The sequence below is a fragment of the Leptosomus discolor genome, chromosome 17, assembly GCF_034619465.1.
Source record: "Leptosomus discolor isolate bLepDis1 chromosome 17, bLepDis1.hap2, whole genome shotgun sequence".
NCBI classification, from domain to species: domain Eukaryota; kingdom Metazoa; phylum Chordata; class Aves; order Leptosomiformes; family Leptosomidae; genus Leptosomus; species Leptosomus discolor.
This window is the reverse complement of record NC_141407.1, coordinates 2,780,443-2,806,655: the sequence shown is the minus strand read 5'-3', so window position 1 is coordinate 2,806,655 and position 26,213 is coordinate 2,780,443. Positions and strand designations below refer to the sequence as shown.

The 26,213-nt window shown below is 52.6% G+C and overlaps 2 protein-coding genes across 3 annotated transcripts in view; one reads left to right on the top strand and one right to left on the bottom strand.

Annotated features, from left to right (window-relative positions):
- Nucleotides 1-6,298: 6,298 nt before the first annotated feature.
- Nucleotides 6,299-9,212, bottom strand: FSIP2 (fibrous sheath interacting protein 2). The gene is made up of 5 exons (XM_086474941.1): nt 9,027-9,212; nt 8,300-8,461; nt 8,028-8,117; nt 6,624-7,667; nt 6,299-6,574 (listed from the first exon to the last, which is right to left on the bottom strand). The coding sequence occupies exons 1-5, from the start codon at nt 9,210-9,212 to the stop codon at nt 6,299-6,301; spliced, it is 1,758 nt and encodes a 585-aa protein (XP_086331067.1).
- A 5,112-nt stretch (nt 9,213-14,324) lies between these two features.
- Nucleotides 14,325-26,213, top strand: part of MMP24 (matrix metallopeptidase 24) — a 49,236-nt gene continuing 37,347 nt past the window's right edge. For both annotated transcript variants that reach the window (XM_086474609.1, XM_086474607.1), the window contains exons 1-4: nt 14,325-14,423; nt 16,566-16,714; nt 22,123-22,239; nt 24,235-24,539. In XM_086474609.1, the coding sequence (XP_086330735.1) occupies nt 14,325-14,423; nt 16,566-16,714; nt 22,123-22,239; nt 24,235-24,539 (670 nt within the window). The remainder of the gene's footprint in view (nt 14,424-16,565; nt 16,715-22,122; nt 22,240-24,234; nt 24,540-26,213) is intronic.

Below are 26,213 nucleotides of genomic sequence, written 5' to 3'. Positions count from 1 at the left end.
ACAGGCTGTCGAGAAATCCGTGGGGGCTTCGGACCTGCCGGACGGACAGGCTGTCGAGAAATCCGTGGGGGCTTCGGACCTGCCGGAGGGACAGGCTGTTGTGAAAACTGTGGACCCGTGTCAGGAAGGGCGTCCTCAGCGGGACAGCTCTCCTTTCCCTCTCGCCGTGTTGGCAGTTTTTCGACACCCCTTCCAAAGTGCAGATCAGGGGTCAGTGCAAGCCCACATCGACAGATCTTCTGTAACAAAGAGTCAATGAACTGTCTTGCCGTGCTCCGTATAGCCGTAGTGTTGGCCAAGCTTATTGGCTTGGGCTCCATTTGTCTCTCTAGGCTCTTCACTGGACCAAGGTCCTCAGAGACAACGGTTCTGGCACATGCAGTCTGTTCTGCACAGTGCAGCTGAGCGCTGGAGGAGGCAGTTTGGATGCTCTTCCTGGCAATCTTGTGCCTCGGTCGCGAGCCATCAGCAGCGGTTACATCTGGCAGCGGTTGTAACACAGGCAACTTTGCTCCCTGGCTTGCTTGGAGGCTCTGCTCTTCAGATGCTGTGCAGAATCCTTGTCCATCGTCCACGCCCTGCCGTGTTAAAGGCATCGGGGAGGGCTGCAGGTGTCTGTTAGAGACATGTTGTCTCCCAGGCAGCTCCAGGATTTCAGAATATTGGCATACGGACTGTTCCCGAGCAGCCTTCCCCCTCTCCAACACTTTCTGTGACGCAGTCTCAGCCACCCCTTCAAGCTTCTGGGCCTCTCTTGCAGTTTGTTGTTCAAACGCAGCTTTGAAGCCAGCGTCTGCAGCGACGCCCGCCTTCCTCTTGGGGCCAGCATCACTGCGGACCCTCCTGGGCAGCGTGGCACCTTCCTGTCCCAACTGAGGCTGGGAGTTGGTTTGGCCCTTGTCCAAAGCTGCTTTCACTCTTCTGCATCGCCCTGATTTCCGGTACATCTTCCTGCTCTTGGGTGGAGCTGGGCGAGATGGTTTTCGAGGCTGCAGCAGCCACTCTACCAGGCAAGAAACGTCGCTGTCTCTGGGCAGTTGGAGGGCATCTTGTAATTTGGCCAGGCGTTGCCGAAGCTCTTCCTGAAAGGAGACCCCAGGCTGAGGCTCGCTGTTGCTGGACGAGTGCTCAGGCCCCTGCGTGCTGCGGCTTCTCGCGGGCCCAGCCCAGCGCTCTGCTTCAGCCGCGCAAGGAGGGCAGAAGAGAAGGGCTTCCCTCGGGACTGCAGGTGCTTGCGCAGCACCTTCCAGGCCGAGCCCACCCCAGCACCCTGGGCTAGCTCAGCTCCGAGCCGGCTGGTCCTTTCCCCGCCGCAACGGCCGGCCCACCAGCACAGCCCTCACCTTCCCTGCGCTGGCGCGCTCCCGAGATGAAGCAACTGAAGCCCCGGCCCTCGGCACCGTGTCGCTGACTGATGGGCGCGAACGCTCCACTTTGCCTACCTCTTGTCGCCTGTGCATTTGCTCTGCCATCAGCTTGTGCATGGTCAGATACTGCCTGTACTCATTGAACTCCTTCAGAGTGCAAACCACCTACGGAGAGAGGAGGGGAGAGATCACCCAAGCACTGTCAAGCCAGCTGCACTGACTGCCGACCCTGAAGCAGCCCAAACCCAGCGGGAGGGGAGCTGCCCCTCCGCACAGCCTCCCTCCGCTCTCGGGGAACCCCTCCTGGAGGGGGCCGTTTTTATCAGCCTGGTGACCTCTAAACCTACTTTGCCATCGCCGGTGACGTAACCCCTTCTCTTCAGCCTCCGGATGTTGTCTTTGCGATTGTGGTACGTCCGCAGATGTGGGTCATGCAGGCTGTTGTACTCCGTGCACAGGCGGCGAGAGTAGGGATCTCCCAGGTCAAAATAGCACGAGGGCAGCTGAAGCTGCAAGAGAGACGTTGCAGAGCGTGGACGGGGCAGGAGAGAGCAGCTGGGGCGAACGCACTGCCGAGCTCCTCACGCACACAGGGGCGAATTTCCAAACCTCTCAGGGATAGACTAGTTCCTGGCATGCTTCCCACACAGAGGAAAGTGCTCTCTACTTCAGAGACTCCCCAACGGAGAAGAAAGCCTGTGCCTCCATCCTCCTTTGGGTGGCTATCTACTGTGGCTGTAGGAATACAAGGAGCTGCCTACAGCAGGGGCGAGATGGTTGCGCCTAGTGCTGCACCTGGAAGGAGCTAAGGTGAAATGTTGCCTACAGCCATGTCTTTATCCTCTGGCAATTCACTCTGATTACAAAATGGGGTTGGGATTGCGCTTCCCGGAGGTGCCAGGCTGTCCTTGCGGAAAGGTAAAGGTCATCTGAAGATCGGACACCAACACACTTCTCCACCCAGTGCTGGCCAGCCTGGAGCACTGCTATGGGCAAGTCCTTTCTCTCGGCTCCATGAAGCCTGGAGCTTCCCTCGACCACCCAACCCCGTCCGACTGAAGGGCTGCAGCTTGCGCTGTAGAGCACGTGGCCACAAGGACTTCTCAGGATGACGGGGACCCCGTCACAGGAGAGAGCTTTTCTACCCCTTTCTACTTCCCTTACCTTTTCCCCCAGCTTTGCCCTTGTGTAGACAGGCTTGGAGCCAGGATGCACAGGGATCTTGACCCCGAGTGGGAGGTCCAGCAGCTGAGGGTCCATCAGCCCAGTAGCTCCTTCTCCCGGGTGCTGTCTTCTGTGCCCGAGCTAGGAAGACAAGAGACACTCAGGCACAAGCTCAAGAAGCCTCCTGCACAGCAGGGGCAAGAAAGGCACGTCCCCAGGACGCCCAGCAGCACCCCCGTGCCCCAGGCTCCCTTCCCGGCTGAGCCTTCTCCATTGGCCCGCTGCTCACCCCTCTCCTCTTTCCCAGCGCACTCAGCAGTGCGTCTGACTTTCGGACGGCAGCAGTGAGACAGCGACGCTCCATGGCTCCTTCCAAGAGCTCTCTTGGAGCTGCAACCCTGCGCTGGCACCTCTTGCTCCAGAGGCACCCAGCTGCGGCTGCCACAGCCGGGCTCCCAGCGCGCGGCTTTATAGAGCCATGCACATTGTTGCATCATCGCGTTGCCACGTTGCTGCATTGTCGCATCACCGCGTTGCCAGGCTGACACCTGGCTGCTGCCCACCGGCCCGTGTAGGGGCCCTGCCCGGAGGCCCGTTTGGACAGGCCTGTGGGCCACCTGCTGTCTGACCCAGCTTTGAGTGGTCGTCTCCACAGGCCCCTTCCCACTGTCTTGGTTTGAAAGACAGGTGTCTGCTGAGGAAGGCAGGAGCCTCCCTTGAAATGGAAAATGCAACCCCCTTCCCTCCAAATTATTATAATTTTGAAATTAACGGGCCTTCAGGCAAAGATATGGGGAATAGGAATAACAGTTCTTTACTAATATATATATATGTATATATATATATATATATATATAAAAAACAAGGCAGGGAAAAAAAAAACAAACAACCCCCTGGTTTACACGGACAGAGTCAGAAATACAACCTGACCCCCTGTTAGGGTGGCAGTAGCAGTCTGATAAGATGCTGGTTGCAGCCCTCCTGAAGCGATGGGTGTCGTTCTGTTGAAGCAGCGATCTTGTAAAAGGGTCTGGTCTTCCTCCGAAGGTCCAGTGGTCGGTAGGTAGCTCTTGTCCTCTGGAACTCCAGTGGGGGGGAAAAACTCCTCTGGGAATCCAGTGGAAGAAGGCTGCTAGGGTGTTGGAGATCTCCGTTTTTATTTGGCATGGACTGCTTGGCTCCTCCCCCCCCCCGGGCGGAGCATCTCACACTGGGATGGGGAGTCGTGAGGCAGTTCCTTGATGGGCCATTAACAGGAGATAGTCCAGGAGGGAGTTATCGATGGATCACGGGATAAGGCGTTGTTGTGCCCAGTAACAGAAGATAGTCCAGAGGGGGGAGGCAGGGAGCACCGCCCCACCTGGTCTCAACAGCTCCTGAAGATGGTAATAGAATACTTTTTCTTCTTTTGGCACATTTTACACTGTAACCTAGGACACCCACCTGTAAGAGTCGTTCCAAAACCAGCCTTGTCTCCAGCTTGTCATCAGGGATACGGACAGTAAAGTACCCCGACAGTCAGGCTGACCCCTTGACATGAGTCTGCAGCGGCCTGCCTGAGACGCAGCTGCTGATCCTGGGAAGGGAATGCCAGGCTGGTGAGGTCATTGTGCCCTGGACAGAGCAAGGACGAGAGCTGAGCAACTTGTGCATCTGGCAGGAAACAGCCGAAGGATGGAGATGCTGCTGTCTGCTTCTCCCTTCTAGAAACCTGGTGGGGGAGAGAACAGCCGAAGGAGGGAGCCTTGTGGAGGCAAGACGGCTCTGCTTTGGCTAGAGAGTGCCGTGCCGTTCTCCGGTGGTTGCGCAGCACCTTCCAGCCCGAGCCCACCCCAGCACCCTGGGCTAGCTCAGCTGCGAGCCGGCTAGTCCTTTCCCCGCTGCAACGGCAGATACAGGCTGTACTCATTGAACCCCTTCAGAGTGCAAACCACCTACAAAGGGATGAGGAACGCAGCGCTGCCTGCCTCCATCCTCACAGCCAATTTGGTTACAAACATAATCCTCACACAGTTGTAACGTTATTTTGCCGTTCCAACCCAGGATAGGGCACGAAAAAAAGAAGAAAATTGGGAACAGAATCACGAGTGACCTTGCAGGGCTGGAGTAGGTGAGGGAAGATGTTTTGGCGGCTGGTGTTCTCTGGTGCTAATGTGACTGAGAAGAGGGTCCGAGGGGCTGGCTGCTTACAGTGGCAGCCCAGCTGCTCAGGCGCATACCTGGCTGCTTGCAGCGAGCATTTCCCCCTCTGCATGCGGATCGTCTTGCCTGGGAACGGGAGGGAGCTGGGGTTTGGTCAGCCAGGAGAGAAGGACTCCTGCAGCCTGCGAGAGAGAGGGGCTCTCTCCTGTGGAGGTGTGGGGGTGAGTGCTGGTGATCCTGAAGGGCTGGAAAAGTCCTGGGAAACAGGCTGGGATGGAGAGAGAGGCTGAGGGAGTTCAGGCCTTAGCTTGATTCCCTGCCCACAGCCTCCAGTAACAGCAGTGCATGTGGGAAGGCCTTCCAGAAGTTAGAGCTAAGGAATTCCTGCACAACATGTCCCTTGCTCCCTGTGTCCCAGGGCTGTGAGTGCCCCTCGGGGTGCCTGCTGTAGGCTACCGCAGCCGGTGTTACTTTCTCTCTGCAGGTGGGCAGAGAGTTAAACCAAAGACTCGAGAGGTTTTGGGGGTAGGCCAGGCTCTGTTTCCTGCTACTGGGGAATTTCTCTGGTACCCCTCCAGGCGAATTAAACACATGCTTGTGCTTAAATACAAAACTTGATAATAATCAACCAACAACGCATTGGGCAGAGTCCTGCCGCAGTAAGCGGTTCTACGTGGAGTCTGCAAAGATGTGTCACAACCAGATTCCTTCTATCCGCTTGCACCAGCACCCATCCCATGAGCGGTTTGCATGGGGCACCTCAGCCGGGCCATGGGGCCATCTCCCAGAGCAGCTCTGCTGCCCAGAAGCGGCCCCTGAGAGCTCCCACTCCGGGATGGCTACAAGACAATGCCAAGGCTGATTCTTCTCTCACCACCAAGGGGAACTACAGTCCCTTGCAGGGAGTCCTTCTGTCTCTGGCATCCCTGCTTCCAGCCAGTTTCACCCCTTCCCGCCTGCGGACAGAAGCGGCCCAAACAACATGTGGCAGAGCTTTCCCCAGGGGGAGACACCATTGTCCGTCCCAGGCGCAGTGACAGCAAGTGCAGAGCTTCTGGGGGAGCTCAGTCTGAGGAGAAAGGGCCCTGGAGAAAGGGTCTCAAGGCAAAGACCAAGATTGTCCTTCACACCATGTGAAAACCAGGCTTCCTAGAACTGGACCTGTCCCTCCTCTAGCCCGGCAGCAACGCTCGCTAAACGAGACGAGTAGAGATGCCCTCGTTAAGATTCCCTGTACAGTTGGGTGTTAGCGTGACAGAGGCTGTGGGAGGGAAGAAGACGAGCCACATTTCTGCAGGGAAAATGCCCAGAGGCACTGTGGCCTGGCTTGAATGAAGGCAGGCACCAGCAAGCGCTTGGCAGTAAACCCTTTATTGCAAGCACAGGGGTGTAAAGTTGGTGTTTGCTGCCTGGTGGAGCTGCCCAGGGCCTCTGCACCTCTCTTGCCGCACACCTCCTTGGGACGTCGTCCACCAGCCTCCCAACAAACGCCCTTGTTTCTTACACGGGCTGCTGGGGCTCGCCATAGACCGGCTTTAGGCGCGCTGCTCTGCGCTGTGCTCCTGTCTGGGCAGGGGTCTTTGGACCCGCCGGAGGCCCGGGCTGACAGGAGACCTGTGGGGGCTTCAGACCTGCCGGAGGGACATGGTGTCAGGAGACCTGTGGGGGCTTCGGACCTGCTGGAGGGACAGGCTGTCGGGAGACCTGTGGGGGTTTTGGACCTGCCGGAGGGACAGGCTGTCGAGAAATCCGTTGGGGCTTCGGAGCTGCCGGACGGACAAGGTGTCGAGAAATCCGTGGGGGCTTCGGACCTGCCGGAGGGACAGGCTGTCGAGAAATCCGTGGGGGCTTCGGACCTGCCGGACGGACAAGGTGTCGAGAAATCCGTGGGGGCTTCGGACCTGCCGGAGGGACAGGCTGTCGAGAAATCCGTGGGGGCTTCGGACCTGCCGGACGGACAGGCTGTCGAGAAATCCGTGGGGGCTTCGGACCTGCCGGAGGGACAGGCTGTTGTGAAAACTGTGGACCCGTGTCAGGAAGGGCGTCCTCAGCGGGACAGCTCTCCTTTCCCTCTCGCCGTGTTGGCAGTTTTTCGACACCCCTTCCAAAGTGCAGATCAGGGGTCAGTGCAAGCCCACATCGACAGATCTTCTGTAACAAAGAGTCAATGAACTGTCTTGCCGTGCTCCGTATAGCCGTAGTGTTGGCCAAGCTTATTGGCTTGGGCTCCATTTGTCTCTCTAGGCTCTTCACTGGACCAAGGTCCTCAGAGACAACGGTTCTGGCACATGCAGTCTGTTCTGCACAGTGCAGCTGAGCGCTGGAGGAGGCAGTTTGGATGCTCTTCCTGGCAATCTTGTGCCTCGGTCGCGAGCCATCAGCAGCGGTTACATCTGGCAGCGGTTGTAACACAGGCAACTTTGCTCCCTGGCTTGCTTGGAGGCTCTGCTCTTCAGATGCTGTGCAGAATCCTTGTCCATCGTCCACGCCCTGCCGTGTTAAAGGCATCGGGGAGGGCTGCAGGTGTCTGTTAGAGACATGTTGTCTCCCAGGCAGCTCCAGGATTTCAGAATATTGGCATACGGACTGTTCCCGAGCAGCCTTCCCCCTCTCCAACACTTTCTGTGACGCAGTCTCAGCCACCCCTTCAAGCTTCTGGGCCTCTCTTGCAGTTTGTTGTTCAAACGCAGCTTTGAAGCCAGCGTCTGCAGCGACGTCCGCCTTCCTCTTGGGGCCAGCATCACTGCGGACCCTCCTGGGCAGCGTGGCACCTTCCTGTCCCAACTGAGGCTGGGAGTTGGTTTGGCCCTTGTCCAAAGCTGCTTTCACTCTTCTGCATCGCCCTGATTTCCGGTACATCTTCCTGCTCTTGGGTGGAGCTGGGCGAGATGGTTTTCGAGGCTGCAGCAGCCACTCTACCAGGCAAGAAACGTCGCTGTCTCTGGGCAGTTGGAGGGCATCTTGTAATTTGGCCAGGCGTTGCCGAAGCTCTTCCTGAAAGGAGACCCCAGGCTGAGGCTCGCTGTTGCTGGACGAGCTCTCAGGCCCCTGCGTGCTGCGGCTTCTCGCGGGCCCAGCCCAGCGCTCTGCTTCAGCCGCGCAAGGAGGGCAGAAGAGAAGGGCTTCCCTCGGGACTGCAGGTGCTTGCGCAGCACCTTCCAGGCCGAGCCCACCCCAGCACCCTGGGCTAGCTCAGCTCCGAGCCGGCTGGTCCTTTCCCCGCCGCAACGGCCGGCCCACCAGCACAGCCCTCACCTTCCCTGCGCTGGCGCGCTCCCGAGATGAAGCAACTGAAGCCCCGGCCCTCGGCACCGTGTCGCTGACTGATGGGCGCGAACGCTCCACTTTGCCTACCTCTTGTCGCCTGTGCATTTGCTCTGCCATCAGCTTGTGCATGGTCAGATACTGCCTGTACTCATTGAACTCCTTCAGAGTGCAAACCACCTACGGAGAGAGGAGGGGAGAGATCACCCAAGCACTGTCAAGCCAGCTGCACTGACTGCCGACCCTGAAGCAGCCCAAACCCAGCGGGAGGGGAGCTGCCCCTCCGCACAGCCTCCCTCCGCTCTCGGGGAACCCCTCCTGGAGGGGGCCGTTTTTATCAGCCTGGTGACCTCTAAACCTACTTTGCCATCGCCGGTGACGTAACCCCTTCTCTTCAGCCTCCGGATGTTGTCTTTGCGATTGTGGTACGTCCGCAGATGTGGGTCATGCAGGCTGTTGTACTCCGTGCACAGGCGGCGAGAGTAGGGATCTCCCAGGTCAAAATAGCACGAGGGCAGCTGAAGCTGCAAGAGAGACGTTGCAGAGCGTGGACGGGGCAGGAGAGAGCAGCTGGGGCGAACGCACTGCCGAGCTCCTCACGCACACAGGGGCGAATTTCCAAACCTCTCAGGGATAGACTAGTTCCTGGCATGCTTCCCACACAGAGGAAAGTGCTCTCTACTTCAGAGACTCCCCAACGGAGAAGAAAGCCTGTGCCTCCATCCTCCTTCGGGTGGCTATCTACTGTGGCTGTAGGAATACAAGGAGCTGCCTACAGCAGGGGCGAGATGGTTGCGCCTAGTGCTGCACCTGGAAGGAGCTAAGGTGAAATGTTGCCTACAGCCATGTCTTTATCCTCTGGCAATTCACTCTGATTACAAAATGGGGTTGGGATTGCGCTTCCCGGAGGTGCCAGGCTGTCCTTGCGGAAAGGTAAAGGTCATCTGAAGATCGGACACCAACACACTTCTCCACCCAGTGCTGGCCAGCCTGGAGCACTGCTATGGGCAAGTCCTTTCTCTCGGCTCCATGAAGCCTGGAGCTTCCCTCGACCACCCAACCCCGTCCGATTGAAGGGCTGCAGCTTGCGCTGTAGAGCACGTGGCCACAAGGACTTCTCAGGATGACGGGGACCCCGTCACAGGAGAGAGCTTTTCTACCCCTTTCTACTTCCCTTACCTTTTCCCCCAGCTTTGCCCTTGTGTAGACAGGCTTGGAGCCAGGATGCACAGGGATCTTGACCCCGAGTGGGAGGTCCAGCAGCTGAGGGTCCATGATCCCAGTAGCTCCTTCTCCCAGGTGCTGTCTTCTGTGCCCGAGCTAGGAAGACAAGAGACACTCAGGCACAAGCTCAAGAAGCCTCCTGCACAGCAGGGGCAAGAAAGGCACGTCCCCAGGACGCCCAGCAGCACCCCCGTGCCCCAGGCTCCCTTCCCGGCTGAGCCTTCTCCATTGGCCCGCTGCTCACCCCTCTCCTCTTTCCCAGCGCACTCAGCAGTGCGTCTGACTTTCGGACGGCAGCAGTGAGACAGCGACGCTCCATGGCTCCTTCCAAGAGCTCTCTTGGAGCTGCAACCCTGCGCTGGCACCTCTTGCTCCAGAGGCACCCAGCTGCGGCTGCCACAGCCGGGCTCCCAGCGCGCGGCTTTATAGAGCCATGCACATTGTTGCATCATCGCGTTGCCACGTTGCTGCATTGTCGCATCACCGCGTTGCCAGGCTGACACCTGGCTGCTGCCCACCGGCCCGTGTAGGGGCCCTGCCCGGAGGCCCGTTTGGACAGGCCTGTGGGCCACCCGCTGTCTGACCCAGCTTTGAGTGGTCGTCTCCACAGGCCCCTTCCCACTGTCTTGGTTTGAAAGACAGGTGTCTGCTGAGGAAGGCAGGAGCCTCCCTTGAAATGGAAAATGCAACCCCCTTCCCTCCAAATTATTATAATTTTGAAATTAACGGGCCTTCAGGCAAAGATATGGGGAATAGGAATAACAGTTCTTTACTAATATATATATATGTATATATATATATATATATATATAAAAAACAAGGCAGGGAAAAAAAAAACAAACAACCCCCTGGTTTACACGGACAGAGTCAGAAATACAACCTGACCCCCTGTTAGGGTGGCAGTAGCAGTCTGATAAGATGCTGGCTGCAGCCCTCCTGAAGCGATGGGTGTCGTTCTGTTGAAGCAGCGATCTTGTAAAAGGGTCTGGTCTTCCTCCGAAGGTCCAGTGGTCGGTAGGTAGCTCTTGTCCTCTGGAACTCCAGTGGGGGGGAAAAACTCCTCTGGGAATCCAGTGGAAGAAGGCTGCTAGGGTGTTGGAGATCTCCGTTTTTATTTGGCATGGACTGCTTGGCTCCTCCCCCCCCCCGGGCGGAGCATCTCACACTGGGACGGGGAGTCGTGAGGCAGTTCCTTGATGGGCCGTTAACAGGAGATAGTCCAGGAGGGAGTTATCGATGGATCACGGGATAAGGCGTTGTTGTGCCCAGTAACAGAAGATAGTCCAGAGGGGGGAGGCAGGGAGCACCGCCCCACCTGGTCTCAACAGCTCCTGAAGATGGTAATAGAATACTTTTTCTTCTTTTGGCACATTTTACACTGTAACCTAGGACACCCACCTGTAAGAGTCGTTCCAAAACCAGCCTTGTCTCCAGCTTGTCATCAGGGATACGGACAGTAAAGTACCCCGACAGTCAGGCTGACCCCTTGACATGAGTCTGCAGCGGCCTGCCTGAGACGCAGCTGCTGATCCTGGGAAGGGAATGCCAGGCTGGTGAGGTCATTGTGCCCTGGACAGAGCAAGGACGAGAGCTGAGCAACTGGTGCATCTGGCAGGAAACAGCCGAAGGATGGAGATGCTGCTGTCTGCTTCTCCCTTCTAGAAACCTGGTGGGGGAGAGAACAGCCGAAGGAGGGAGCCTTGCGGAGGCAAGACGGCTCTGCTTTGGCTAGAGAGTGCCGTGCCGTTCTCCGGTGGTTGCGCAGCACCTTCCAGCCCGAGCCCACCCCAGCACCCTGGGCTAGCTCAGCTGCGAGCCGGCTAGTCCTTTCCCCGCTGCAACGGCAGATACAGGCTGTACTCATTGAATCCCTTCAGAGTGCAAACCACCTACAAAGGGATGAGGAACGCAGCGCTGCCTGCCTCCATCCTCACAGCCAATTTGGTTACAAACATAATCCTCACACAGTTGTAACGTTATTTTGCCGTTCCAACCCAGGATAGGGCACGAAAAAAAGAAGAAAATTGGGAACAGAATCACGAGTGACCTTGCAGGGCTGGAGTAGGTGAGGGAAGATGTTTTGGCGGCTGGTGTTCTCTGGTGCTAATGTGACTGAGAAGAGGGTCCGAGGGGCTGGCTGCTTACAGTGGCAGCCCAGCTGCTCAGGCGCATACCTGGCTGCTTGCAGCGAGCATTTCCCCCTCTGCATGCGGATCGTCTTGCCTGGGAACGGGAGGGAGCTGGGGTTTGGTCAGCCAGGAGAGAAGGACTCCTGCAGCCTGCGAGAGAGAGGGGCTCTCTCCTGTGGAGGTGTGGGGGTGAGTGCTGGTGATCCTGAAGGGCTGGAAAAGTCCTGGGAAACAGGCTGGGATGGAGAGAGAGGCTGAGGGAGTTCAGGCCTTAGCTTGATTCCCTGCCCACAGCCTCCAGTAACAGCAGTGCATGTGGGAAGGCCTTCCAGAAGTTAGAGCTAAGGAATTCCTGCACAACATGTCCCTTGCTCCCTGTGTCCCAGGGCTGTGAGTGCCCCTCGGGGTGCCTGCTGTAGGCTACCGCAGCCGGTGTTACTTTCTCTCTGCAGGTGGGCAGAGAGTTAAACCAAAGACTCGAGAGGTTTTGGGGGTAGGCCAGGCTCTGTTTCCTGCTACTGGGGAATTTCTCTGGTACCCCTCCAGGCGAATTAAACACATGCTTGTGCTTAAATACAAAACTTGATAGTAATCAACCAACAACGCATTGGGCAGAGTCCTGCCGCAGTAAGCGGTTCTACGTGGAGTCTGCAAAGATGTGTCACAACCAGATTCCTTCTATCCGCTTGCACCAGCACCCATCCCATGAGCGGTTTGCATGGGGCACCTCAGCCGGGCCATGGGGGCCATCTCCCAGAGCAGCTCTGCTGCCCAGAAGCGGCCCCTGAGAGCTCCCCCTCCGGGATGGCTACAAGACAATGCCAAGGCTGATTCTTCTCTCACCACCAAGGGGAACTACAGTCCCTTGCAGGGAGTCCTTCTGTCTCTGGCATCCCTGCTTCCAGCCAGTTTCACCCCTTCCCGCCTGCGGACAGAAGCGGCCCAAACAACATGTGGCAGAGCTTTCCCCAGGGGGAGACACCACTGTCCGTCCCAGGCGCAGTGACAGCAAGTGCAGAGCTTCTGGGGGAGCTCAGTCTGAGGAGAAAGGGCCCTGGAGAAAGGGTCTCAAGGCAAAGACCAAGATTGTCCTTCACACCATGTGAAAACCAGGCTTCCTAGAACTGGACCTGTCCCTCCTCTAGCCCGGCAGCAACGCTCGCTAAACGAGACAAGTAGAGATGCCCTCGTTAAGATTCCCTGTACAGTTGGGTGTTAGCGTGACAGAGGCTGTGGGAGGGAAGAAGACGAGCCACATTTCTGCAGGGAAAATGCCCAGAGGCACTATGGCCTGGCTTGAATGAAGGCAGGCACCAGCAAGCGCTTGGCAGTAAACCCTTTATTGCAAGCACAGGGGTGTAAAGTTGGTGTTTGCTGCCTGGTGGAGCTGCCCAGGGCCTCTGCACCTCTCTTGCCGCACACCTCCTTGGGACGTCGTCCACCAGCCTCCCAACAAACGCCCTCGTTTCTTACACGGGCTGCTGGGGCTCGCCATAGACCGGCTTTAGGCGCGCTGCTCTGCGCCGTGCTCCTGTCTGGGCAGGGGTCTTTGGACCCGCCGGAGGCCTGGGCTGACAGGAGACCTGTGGGGGCTTCGGACCTGCCGGAGGGACATGGTGTCAGGAGACCTGTGGGGGCTTCGGACCTGCTGGAGGGACAGGCTGTCGGGAGACCTGTGGGGGTTTTGGACCTGCCGGAGGGACAGGCTGTCGAGAGACCTGTGGGGGTTTTGGACCTGCCGGAGGGACAGGCTGTCGAGAAATCCGTGGGGGCTTCGGACCTGCCGGACGGACAGGCTGTCGAGAAATCCGTTGGGGCTTCGGACCTGCCGGAGGGACAAGGTGTCGAGAAATCCGTGGGGGCTTCGGACCTGCCGGACGGACAAGGTGTCGAGAAATCCGTGGGGGCTTCGGACCTGCCGGATGGACAGGCTGTCGAGAAATCCGTGGGGGCTTCGGACCTGCCGGACGGACAGGCTGTCGGGAGACCTGTGGGGGTTTTGGACCTGCCGGACGGACAGGCTGTTGTGAAAACTGTGGACCCGTGTCAGGAAGGGCGTCCTCAGCGGGACAGCTCTCCTTTCCCTCTCGCCGTGTTGGCAGTTTTTCGACACCCCTTCCAAAGTGCAGATCAGGGGTCAGTGCAAGCCCACATTGACAGATCTTCTGTAACAAAGAGTCAATGAACTGTCTTGCCGTGCTCCGTATAGCCGTAGTGTTGGCCAAGCTTATTGGCTTGGGCTCCATTTGTCTCTCTAGGCTCTTCACTGGACCAAGGTCCTCAGAGACAACGGTTCTGGCACATGCAGTCTGTTCTGCACAGTGCAGCTGAGCGCTGGAGGTGGCAGTTTGGATGCTCTTCCTGGCAATCTTGTGCCTCGGTCGCGAGCCATCAGCAGCGGTTACATCTGGCAGCGGTTGTAACACAGGCAACTTTGCTCCCTGGCTTGCTTGGAGGCTCTGCTCTTCAGATGCTGTGCAGAATCCTTGTCCATCGTCCACGCCCTGCCGTGTTAAAGGCATCGGGGAGGGCTGCAGGTGTCTGTTAGAGACATGTTGTCTCCCAGGCAGCTCCAGGATTTCAGAATATTGGCATACGGACTGTTCCCGAGCAGCCTTCCCCCTCTCCAACACTTTCTGTGACGCAGTCTCAGCCACCCCTTCAAGCTTCTGGGCCTCTCTTGCAGTTTGTTGTTCAAACGCAGCTTTGAAGCCAGCGTCTGCAGCGACGTCCGCCTTCCTCTTGGGGCCAGCATCACTGCGGACCCTCCTGGGCAGCGTGGCACCTTCCTGTCCCAACTGAGGCTGGGAGTTGGTTTGGCCCTTGTCCAAAGCTGCTTTCACTCTTCTGCATCGCCCCTTCTCGGGGCAGTCCTAGCCCGCGATCACCGGCGCGGTCCGGCACTGCCAGCTCTGCCCGCCCCGGCGGAGGAAGAGGCCGTGCGGCCGCGGCCGCCTTCCGCTTCCGGCTTTCCCGCGCAGCCGCAGCCCGCGCCGCTTGGCCGGAGCGCTGGCCGCAGCCCCGCTGCGCTGCCATGGCGCTGAGGCGGCGCCGGGGCCTGGCCGCGGCGGGCTCCCTGCTGCCGCTGCTCTGCGCCCTGCTCCGCGCCGCTGCCGACACCAGCACCGGCCGGGTAGGTCTGGGAGCGGGGCTGGGGCCGGGCCGATGGGGGCTGGGGCCGGGAGGGGCGGGGCTCTGAGAGGAGCGGGGCCGGGCGGCTTCCCGGAGCGGCGGGTCCCGTGCTGCCGCGGCTGGGACCGGGGGACCGGCGGCCGGGGAGCGCGGGGCCGGGTTGTGCGCTGCGTTGGGCCGGGGGCAGGCTGGGAAGCGTGGCGGGCAGTGGCTCCGCCGCTCCGCCGCGCCCGGCTTCAGCTTTGTCGCCGCGCCTGGGCGCTGCTGCCCGCCAGAAGCCTCCCGGAGCTTCCCGCAGGCCCGCGTCGTGCCGCTCTCGGAAGCGGCCGGTCGTGGTTGCTGCTGCCGGGCTGGGCTCAGGTGTGCGGCCGCAGTCGCCTGCAGCTCCTCCGTCTGTGCCTGGGCAGGTTGGGAACCGACGAGCGAAGGCGGCCGTGCCCCTTCTGTGTGCTCCTAAGCATCACCCTCCCCGGAGCAGCTTCTCTTAGTCCCCGTGCAGGCGTCGTGTCCCTTTCCCCTGCCCGCTGCCGTGTCCGAGTCTGGCCGGGAGGGAATGGGGATACACGACGGTAGTCCTCCTCAGAGCTGTTTTGGTTAGTGTGCTCTGCCCTTGCTGCTCAAGGACAACTTTTTTTTTTGGTCAGACTGAAGGTCCATGTGTTCCAGCATGCTGTGTTTGTCAGAGGCCAACGCCAGCTGCCAAGGCAGTGGGAGCAAATGTCCAGTCTCTAAGCAGTTTTGCAGCTTGGCTTTGTCTTGAGCAGTTGGTAATGTTTGCATTGAACAGTGCTGTATGTCCATGTACCTGGTGAACTTTAATATGCCTGGCCCAGATGCTGTCTTACACCTTCTTTCTCCTGCCTCGGGAGCAAGGCCTTTCTGTCTTCCCAGTGTTCTGGTATCTTCCTGTTGCCATAAAGAAATGGGGATTGTTCGCCTTCTTGTGCTCCTCTTGACCTGAGCCACTTCCCACTGCTGTGTTACGTTAAGGGAAGACTTGCCTCTCCTCTCCTGAGCCCTCGATCAGGCTGCCCGTGCGAGAGCAGTGTGCGCAGATGATTTGTCAGTGCTTGTGTGTTGAGGGCTGTGTTGTGTGGGTCAGATGGATTGTCCTCATGGCTGGAAAAAGCTTACAGGCTACATGTTGATCTCAAGTAATCCTGGTTGTAAGTGTTGAATTAGAGGGCTGGGGTATTGGCCAGAAGAAAGCAGCAGTGGGGTGTGTGCATGAAAAGTTACGGTGAAAAGTTCATGAAAACAAGCTTTCATTCAGGTTTTATTGGCATCTGCACTTAATGGTGAATTAATACTCTTTTTTCTCATGGTATCAAAGTGAGGGTGGAGGGAAGAGAGGAGAGGAAGAAAATAATCCTGAATTAATGGGTGGTTTTGAAAATGCCGTCCTTAGCATTTTGACAAGTTTGACATGTGGTTTTATCTAAGGCTGCAGTTTCGGGGGGAGGCGGGGAAAAGGGACAAGGTTGCTTGAGGAGGGTTGGCTCTTTTCCTGTTCTGACAATTCGCTAGCTATCTGCTATTAAAGGAAAAGTCTGTCTAACCAGAGTCCCTGCAGACTTTGAGTGTGTTTGGGGGGGGGGGGGGTGTGTTTGTTTGTTTTGTTGTTTTGGGTTTGTTTTTTTTTTTAAGGAAATGCTTCTGTGCTCGGTGCAAGTGTAAAGCTGAACCTATGTTGGCGGGGATTGCCCAGGCCTGTTAAGCTCTTGGCTTGGAGTGGTGTTCCAGAGACAGCAGTGGGTGGCAGGCAGTGGGTTATTGGGAGTGTGCTGCTGTGGGCACTGAGAAATCTCATGATGGCAAGGTGGCAGGGTGCACAGGAGGTCCCTGGAACAAGGACAGAGCTTCTTGGACATTTCTGGTGCTCCAAAGACCTGAGTCTGCCCCAGTTACTCTGTAGGGATGGTGGCCATTTTTAATCAGCAGGTCTGCATTGTCCTGACAGGACAGGTGATATTAAGTTGGGTCTTCAGCCCCTGCTGGGAATCAGATGGTATTACCAAACCCAATGTAAAAAAGAGGGGTGGTTGAATTTTTTGGGCCAGGTTGTCACTTTTGAGGAAATGTTCTGATCTGTTAAGTTGAAAACTTACTGTGGCATCTTACCATCTGTTTCTTTCTTTTTCAGGGTTGGTTAAAAACTTACGGCTACTTACTTCCATCTGACAGCCAAATGTCTGCCTTGCAGTTGGGAAAAGCTGTGCAGTCTGCGGTTGCCACTATGCAACAGTTTTATGGGATCCCAGTAACAGGAGTTTTGGACCAGACAACTATTGAGTAAGATTAACGTAGGCTAATTTTGTCTTTCCCTTTCTTAACGCATTGTCATGTTACCTGGGTAATTATTCCAGCTGCAAGAAGTCCTCAAAAGGAATAGATTTGACTGACTCAGCCATAGAAGTCTTGATTATGAGAAGGTGTCCCTGACGAAAAGATGTGGACAACTCCACCTTTTCTTTTTGCGAGTGTAAGGAGAAGCTGTTGTTAAATGTCCTTGTTTGTACATAGATCCCCATTGCTGGTGCACAGGCAAAATGTTAATCCCATGAGCTTCTGAAAGCAGAGATCATCAAGGGTTTCATTTATTTCCATCTCTGTCTGGATTTAGGTGAAAATCTGGCTCCAGAAATGGCTTCTAATGTATTTCTTTATCAGTTGGAGTTGTGGGTCTCCGTAGATGGTGTTTGTGAAGATCTGTAGTTCCGAGTTGAAGTGAGTTGTTGTAGTATGATGACAATAGTTAAGACTACTTAGCTGTCAATAGGTGCCATTTGTGGGACATTAGATGTTCTCTGCTGTAGGTTGACCGTGTGTTATTTGTCGTTTGTGATCGGTGTCTTGATAGCACAGAAGCATTGGTCTAAATCACCTGGCCTGGAGGGACTTTGTTCTTTGAATGCTGTTGCCTTTAGTCTGCTCTTCAGTGTGGGAGAAGGGGCGTTCTGGTGTGGGAGAAGGGGCATTTGTTGCTGCTCCCTGACTGGCCTCCTGTTGTCTGATTGCCTGGATATCGTGTGTCAGCTGAATCTACTTGCTGTTGGTCTGACTAGGGGAACATCTGTTGACTGAAGCAGAATGCAGGTAGGTCTTACTCATGCTTTCTCGGGGATTTTGCTCGTGAGCAAAACATGAAAGCGCAAATAATAGAACTTGCTTAGGCCCTGCCCGAGACTTTTCTCTTGACCTTTTCTTATTGTGTTAGGAGATCCTTGTAGTGTGTGCTTTGCCTAGTTCTTCATCTCTCCTGGTATGGCACTCTGCTGGCAAAAGGGACACAGTAGCAGAAAAGAAGGGGGCACAAAATGATCAAATAGTGTGAAGGACAAACAGGTTTGGTTGTATGCCTTCCAGACTAGAAGAAGAGGGAAAACCAGAAGAAATCAGTGAATTAGGCAGGAGTGGATTGTCCTGGAGTGGGAGTGCCTCTGCAGTGAATGTAGCATTCCTCCCTTTAGCTCACAGGCAAAGTCCCTTGTTCTCCATTGAGAGATTGAGATAATCCTATTTGTTTGCTTTTCAAATTAGTTGAAAATGAAATGTTTTTTAAAAGTGGTGATTTTCCCTCCGAGATCTCTTTGCCATTAATAACACAGTTTGTAAGTGAATGCTGAAGCAAGGTTGTGTATGTGCAGTTGGTATGTAGAAGTTTGCAGTTGGGATGTTTATGAGTTGGAAGCGGGTGGGGGAAGAAGGGGCCATGATACTGGAGTGCTAGTTTGGAAAGTCAGGGAGCTGCTTCTGCTGCCCTGTGGGTGGCAGGGGAAGGGAGCAAACTGCATGTGGGAGTCCCTGCTTTAGTAAGTGAAAGTATTTTTCTGGAGGAAAAGAAGGTGTTGGCCACGATTTACCGAGTTTATGCATGGGCAGGGCTTGATTGGTGCATGAACACCCAAAGGTTGGTGGTGAATAACCTCGATCTTCCCCTTTTCTGAAGCTGGAGTCCCCAAAGGCTTGAAACCTCAGCTGCAGCCATATGTCTGTGTGCTCTGCAGGCATGTTCGGTTGCTCTGCCTCCATCTGTCCTGAATCCATAGGTCCATATGTTATACAGCAGGGTGGAGCAGGAATACCTGTCTGGAAATTACATGAAAGAGGTCCTTAGTGCTGTTAGCAGTGAGCCTGTTTTGAGTTGGAGGGGCATGTCTGGCTGGGCCGTGTTGGGCTGTCACTTCCTCAGAGCTGCTTGTGGGAGCTGAGCAAAAGCAGAAGAGCTGGTCCTGAGAGCTCTGAATTACTCAGGTATTTGCTAAACTGTTGCGAATCTGTCTGTGTTAGGAGTTTTGAGATTGCAATTATGAATTTTTCTGTTGCTTCTGCTAGTGACATAAGCCCTGTCTCTTTAAAGCGACTCTAGAATCAGTCAGAGCATGAAGTTATTTTCTATGGTTTCTTTGTTAGGCAACAAATTCTGCTTATTCTGTTTACACTTATTCTGAAAAACTGAAGTTTTTCGTCTCCTTCCCCACCAAATCTTGCTCTTGCTCTTTCCTCCAACAGAGGTACCCAAGTGTGTGAAAGTTCCCGTGCAGGTGCTGCCAGTGAGAGTGGGAAACAGGAAGGACCAACACCATTGGTGTTGCTTACTGCTACTTGAACAGAAGGTGGGGTGGGGGCCCATTCAGCAGAGGGGCTGTCTTGAGGTAGCAGGTTGAGGATGTGTAAGGAGAGCAGGGGAGAATACGTAAAATGGCCTCCTCGTACCCTGCAGCTGACAGCGCCTCAGCAAGCTTCGTGCCTGCCTGCAGCTGGTGGTTGAATTGCGGTTTTGCTCCGTAGCTGGGCAAGGACATAGTCGTGGGCACGTGCTGGGAGAGAAGGCACGCTAGCGCCTGACAAAAGTGGCGGCTGTTGTGTTTGTTGTGACCAATCATGTGGCCCTGGAGGGAACCAAGACATTATCTTGTGTTGGAAGTGTCTTGTGCTTTGGCTTGAGCCTGTTGTGTGGGTCCCTCACGTGGGATGCACAACACAGATGTTTGAAAATAGCACTCCCCCCAGTTCAATAGCAGGCGATTTGAGAGTGTCAGCTTCCTCTGTTTAGGAGAGTCTTGTGGAGGCCTTGAAGCCTGTGTCTGGACAAGAGCTGGGTGTCACTGTTTTTGGAAGTTGCCTGCTTTCTGCATGCCAGGCAGCTGGAGAAATGCCATAGTCTATGCATGAACAGTGCCAAGTATAAATTTTGATGATCCAGTGTTACTGGTGCTCCTATTTAAAAAGAAAAGGGGGGGGGGGGGGAAACAATCATAAGTATCTGAATCCTGCTTCAAGTAATTGTCTGTTGTTGTTGTTGTTTCTGATGTGATGTGTTTTTATAAATCCCCTGGAACACAGAAAGGGTTATCCAAACTGCTCAGTAGAGAGTGGCTGTCAAAAAGCTCAGCTAAAGAAGATCAGTGGCAGCAAGCGACAGCTTTGTGATTATTTTGCCATATATCTGCCCTGCTGAGAAGAGAATAGGTGGCTGGACTTGTACCCTGGCCTGTGTGATTAGACTAGGGCCCATATGTCTGGGAAGTAAGTTCAATCAGGGAACTGATCCAGATAAACATTCTCAGCTTGACGTTAGCACAGGCTGTTGACAGCTTGGACGCTGCCTAGCTCTAACCAGGTAGCTGGGCTTTTTTACTAGGTCTGTTTCAGAAAGTGTGTAGGTGAGCTCTGGAACAAACTGTGGTAGCATAGGGGGGTTCAGACCAGCCTAAGTGTAATGAGGTTGAAAGAGGAGTTAGGCGTAGCATAAGTCTATTGGCAGCTCTGCAAATGATGATACTTTGGAAGCGTTGGCTCAAAAAGCCCTTAAAGCCCAGGGGCTTGCCTCTGGAACAGCCCTGTGCCCTGCCCTGTGTCTGTACGTTGTGACGGAGCTGGCACAGGGGCAGGGAATTTGATTCTTTCGAAGAGAATTAACTTTTGGTCAGATCTCTGCAGTTCTGTTTGGCTTCGATAGCATGGGACTAGTCTGGGGGAGACTGGTTTCCTGCAGCCTGCTGGTCCTGGGGCAGGTGTTGGGAAGGGGCAGCTGATGTTCATACATGAAACAGATGTTGAGGTGTGAGGGACTTGGTGATGTGTTGCTGGTGTGTCAGCGTAGCTAGCACCGTCTTGGTGTCTTTTTGCTGGTGACTTTTCCTACATATCCTGTTGGTTTGGTAGCACTCCTCTGTTAGCATTTTGTTGTCTAGATAATACTAGTAAAGATAAAACAGAAGGTCATTTCTGACTAATCAGGGCCTGATGTTGGTGATGTTCAAAGTACTGGAGGTCTCATGAAGCTCAAGAGATGAAAACCTAATTCACACTATGGTTTGTGCAAGGTTATGCTAGAAACTCTGTGCTGTGTCGTGTGACTGGAATTTAAAAAAAAAAACACCTTAGGAAATCTAGGTGAATACAGGCTACAGTAAGCCTAACATTCCTCTAGCAAAGTGATAGGAGCAATGCAAAAGAACACATATAAAGGACACTTGGAAAAACACAGTGTATTGAGGTTGAATTAATATGGGTTTTCTAAAAGCAAACCTTAGATGTACCACTTTGAAGGTGGCAGCAGTTGTGTGGGCAAGACAGATCTGATTTCCACAGGTTGCTTAGATTTCTGAAAGACATACCGTACTGATAAACGTAAGGTAATGTAAGTGGGGAAGGTCTGTGCTAGCTTTATATACACAGCTTGAGTTCTTGCCAGGTACAGTACCATATGTATAACAACTCTCATTTGCTCTGTTCTTGGTGGGGAGAAGATGACAGATGACTGCACTGAAATCTGTAGGCACCCGTAGTTTTTACATATAGGAAGTGGATTAAGGAAGGGTCGGCTGCCTGAACTGGGAGCAGCTATGTGTGCTGTGAAAGGATGTTCTTGTGAGGCTGTACAAGGCACAGTCTCTGTCTATTTGTTTTTTATTTAAGAGGTGTCCTGGAAAGAAGTCTTATAAGCCGTCAGCTGGTGATGGGAAGACACTCCCTTCCTGAAGGGAGTATTTTTAATAGATGAGATGTACATTGTTTAGGCTTAAGCTTTTCTAATAATAGTGCATAGATCCCCATGCCAGAAGGAGCATCCTTGGCTCCTCCAGGTCACCTGGCCATAGAGGCAAGAGTTTCCTACATCATGAGAGACATCAAAAAAGTCAAGGGTTATGAGGAGGAGATAACAGAATTTGGTGACTGCAACCCACAGACTGGAGTGATGTGGTCTGGTGGTTACAGTTGAAAGCTTTAGTTGTTATCTGGGAGGGCTGTGTTAGCACTTGCTCAGTCTTACCTAGTGAGCTGTGAATTGGAGGGTTTTTTTACTGGCACAGGAGCACTTTAACAAATGGAGGGTGGATAGAGTCACTACTCTAGAAGAGTTTGATCCCAGTGCACATGCACATGCAATTTTGATCTGGGTCTCTTTTGTGGCTTTATTATCATTAAGCTTTTGTCAAGCATAAGGGCTACCTGATCTGGTATCTGTGAAAAGGAAAAATGAATTCTTTTTGGTGTGCTGAGGTGTGTGGATTGCCAGCAGAGGTGGGGTGTACAGCTCTCTGCAAAGAGGGTAAACCCGAGAGAGGGAAGACTGAGCTTTCTTGGTGTCTGCACTGGCCATCCCTCAGGGGTCTTCCAGTCACCACCTGAGTTCTTTTGAATCACTTTTCCAAACTCTTTGTTAGCTTGCTTTTTCTTTCCTTCGCTTCCAGGTGGATGAAGAAGCCTCGATGTGGAGTTCCAGATCATCCTCACCTACGCTATAGCCGGAGGAAAAAGCGGTATGCACTAACTGGGCAAAAGTGGAGGCAGAAGCATATAACCTACAGGTATAGCCCCTCCAGGTACCTTTTTGTTTGGGGAAAAAAATGTTCTGTACTTGTTTGGTGTGCGAGTTCTGTAAGTACTTTTAAAAACTGGATTTTCCCTGTAATGCCTCATGGAGGCTTTCATTCTCTGAACAGGGTGGAGGGAATAATTTCAGAGCACTGGAGTAACTGAAGAGTCTGTTCTGAATTAGAAAGTAACTGATCAGTAAAGACGCCTAAATCCCAGCCATCAGTTGTGTAGTTTTGGCAGGAAAATCCTGGCAAGCCCTGTTCTGTTCCTGTAGATATTATTAAGGCTCTAGTCCTTAGGTCACACGTCTTCTTTAACAAACCATTGAAGTGGAAGGAACATCATTGTCTAAAGGTGTGATGCTTTCTCCTTGTACTGATTTGCAGCATTTTACTGAACATTTATTTTTGCAGAGGTTTTCCTTTTGCTCATGTAGTAGAGCTCTTGCTTTTGTCCAGACTCAGGCCGGCTGAAGTGGGCTACAAGTGTCAAATGAGTGTTACACAGTGATGAGTGTTTCCTAGAGATGTGTTTTGTTTGAGTCCTTTAGGCCCTTAGCTTTTGAAAGGGAATTGCCAAATAATACCAGTGGAAGTTTCTGACAATAAGAATGTCACTTGAAATTAAAATTAAGCCCCCCTCCAGTTGAAAGTATATCCTTTTAATTTTTTTTGAGGGGAAAAGGAGGTTGCAGAGGAGTAAAAATCAGGAATGTAGATATTAAGAAGAGGGTATGGGTGAGCAAGTCTAAGACAGAATTGGTGAAGAGGTAGAAATATGAGTGACCAGCATGGGGAAGGTGTCAAATGTGTAGGAAGAGATATGACGGTGTGAGGGGAAAGAGAATCAGGGGCTGGGGCACTCTGTTGCTTCTGCCGAGAGCTTTGAGAAAGGAGGAGGAGGATTCTTCAGGTAACAGGGAGGGACTAGAGAAACTGGGAGGAGGGACTAGCTCTGGGGACCAGTTCAGAGCTTCCACCGGTAATCACTCCTTTAACTCAAACTGTAACGGGACACCTTCTGTTTGTGAAAATCTGGGGGTCAGATCCTGCTTCTAACCTTTTCTGGACCTGAGGGAAAACTGGTATGTAATTGTATAAATAAAATATATCTTAAGTGGATGCACAACCACAGGACGCAGGTTGGCAACTAGTAGTTGTTTAACTTTCCAGTTTCAGTATTTGTAGTGTGCCATGCAAGTGATACTTTGTTCTGCCACTGAATGTATTACAGTCTTTCATCTGTCAGTTGTTAAATTGAGACAGTGTCATTAAAGACAGAAGTTGTTTCCATGACATAGGTATTTCATATTCCCCAAGCCAAGTTTGAAAGGTCTTGAGTCTATTATACACACACACAAAAGCCACCGCATGAACAGCACTTTTTAAGCTAAAGTTTACACTTAGGGGAAATTTCTGTGCAATTAAACTTCTCCCACACCCCCAAACTCTGTATCATCAGCTGTCATGGACCGGGTTGCACAAGACTGGCAGGTCCGTCACTCCTGTGAGCTCTGAAGTATTTTGAGTGGTCCTGAGAATGTAATATCAGTAATGTTGTATAGTTTACTGAAAGGTTTGTTTCTCAAAAAGGATTTTAGTAGTCAGGTTTTTTCCCTACACTGGACTCCATTTTAGCATGATAATTTCAGACAAAATCTGAAATAATTTACATGTTTAAACTAAATTACTTCGATGTCTACGCCAGGATTGATTTGAAAGGTTGTCAGAATTTTTGGAAGGGATGCAAGATCAATCGAAGTATTGGGAAGATACTTAATAATAAATGTAGACTTCAGATCAGAGCTGTAGTTCTGTTGGTAACTTTATTTGTAACAGCAAAACTTTGATGCACAAAGTAGTGTCTGCAAAGAAAAAAGACCCTTTGGAAATGGAAACTGTGTAGATGTGGCTGTGTAGGGGAATTATAATAAGTCTCAAATGTTTTCTGAAAATTTAAACAACCCTTCTTTCTCATTCACACAGTGTGCACAACTATACGCCCAAGGTTGGAGAGATTGATACGAGGAGAGCCATTCGTCAGGCATTTGATGTTTGGCAGAGAGTGACACCACTTACCTTTGAAGAGGTCCCTTACCATGAAATTAAAAATGACAGAAAGGAGGCAGATATTATGATATTTTTTGCTTCTGGTTTCCATGGAGACAGTTCTCCGTTTGATGGAGAAGGTGGATTCCTAGCTCACGCTTACTTTCCTGGACCAGGAATAGGAGGAGATACTCACTTCGATTCAGATGAGCCATGGACCCTGGGAAATTCTAATCATGATGGTAAGAGCACGGGTCATTTTTCAAAACAAGGATAAGTTGAATGTAGACACAGTGACAGGCTCTCACCTGAAAGGTATTTGGTTAGTGGAGCTCTTGCCTCCTATACAATGGTTCACATGTTTTCTGAAATATATATTCTATCTTTATTTGATAAGTAAATTTCTTAGTAAGTTTGTGACTCTGCATGCCTCTGCACATGTGTGAATGTTGAGGAGGGAACAGAAGTGTGTGTCTACTGGCTTTTTCCGTCACTCAAGATTTGGACCATAGTGGCCACAAAGACCACAGCTCTGGGAGGGAAAAGGTGAACAGAGAGCATTGAAATGTAGACACCGTACCTCCTGGAATACTGAGCAAGGGCAATTAGAGTTAGTTGTGGTGGTGAATAGGAAGTTGAGAGAGTGAAGATGTTTGAATGTTAAGTCATTTTGATCCATATTTGTTTTCCCACAGTCTGAGTATTGTCGTAATTACTCCTATCAGAGGTTGGGGCTGGCTGATTGGTGAAGGAAGACTGGTGATTAGGACAACTGTTTGTGTGATATTAAGCAATGAGGAGTTTTCTGCGTCTTTCTAGCTTTATCTTACTCTCTAATGGCAGTGATCACTTTCTGTATTGTCAAACCTTTGATGAGGGTAGTCATGACTTGTAAAAAGTTTAAGCTGGAAAACCAGAATTTTACAGTGGCCTCATAAAATATTGCTCCGATTTCCACAGTCTTAGGGATTTGGGAAGGACAAGGTATCTTTAAACCTTTAGGGATTCCAAATCACATTTTGAAACATTTTATAAGTATTAGAAGTTTACTTGAAATGTAAACATGGCTTGATTTTTAACTGTATAAAGAATTAGTAGCATTGTTCTGACCATGATATCCAGGGACATATGCAGAGGTAATGTCTTTTGTCAGACCAGAGAGTGTGGTTTCAAAAGGAGGAAAGCTTTCAGGCTTGCAAGCCACCTTCAGGCCTGACCTAAAAGTGACAGCTTGCTTTCAGAATGGAATACAAATTGAGAAAATCCATCAGAGGTTTGAGTCGGTATCTATCAGATCATCTCTGAAAGGAAATGGAGCTGGCAAGTTCAATGTGGGAATGCTAATTTGTAGGAAAGCAGAAATTATATGATACTTGTCTTCTCATGGAAGAAGAAGTAATGTTTCCTGACATATTTAAATGACCAAATTAGATATAGGCAGAGAGAGAGAGGTTATAGCCTGTGGGGTGTGGAGAATGTGGGAGGTTGTGGTGTGGCAGAGAAGTGGTGTCTTACTATCTTAAAATGTTATTAATTTTTATTCCTAGGTTTGTGGCTGGAGGGCAGTTTGTAGGTTTCCCTTGAGGATCAGGATTGACAATCAGAGGCTGAGTAATTACCTTATGAGAGCTGCTTTTGCAGCAGTTAGATGTGTCTGTGCTTCAGCAGTGGTCTATGTGAGTTCAGTCTGGTCTTAGGAGTTGCTGGAACTCAGCTGTGGGTGTGAGGGTGGCATGTGTGCTGGATATGACTTCCTAGGTAAGTCCATGTATGAGACCAGGAAGTGCTCTTGTCTGGGATAGAAGATCCTTACAAGAAGGTGCAAGGGAAGGTTTTGACGAGTTGTACTTGGTTTGGTTTTTTTCCACACAAAAAGCTTCCTCCTGATGATAAGCTTGGCAAGGTTGGAAGGCAGA

Excerpts from the sequence above, each read along its gene's own strand:
- FSIP2 (XM_086474941.1), bottom strand. The coding sequence starts at position 9,212 with ATGGACCCTCAGCTGCTGGACCTCCCACTCGGGGTCAAGATCCCTGTG. Across the intron at positions 8,118-8,299 it reads ACGTCACCGGCGATGGCAAA|GTGGTTTGCACTCTGAAGGA; the intron begins GTAGGTTTAGAG and ends CTCTCTCCGTAG. Across the intron at positions 7,668-8,027 it reads AAATGCACAGGCGACAAGAG|GAAGAGCTTCGGCAACGCCT; the intron begins GTAGGCAAAGTG and ends GTCTCCTTTCAG.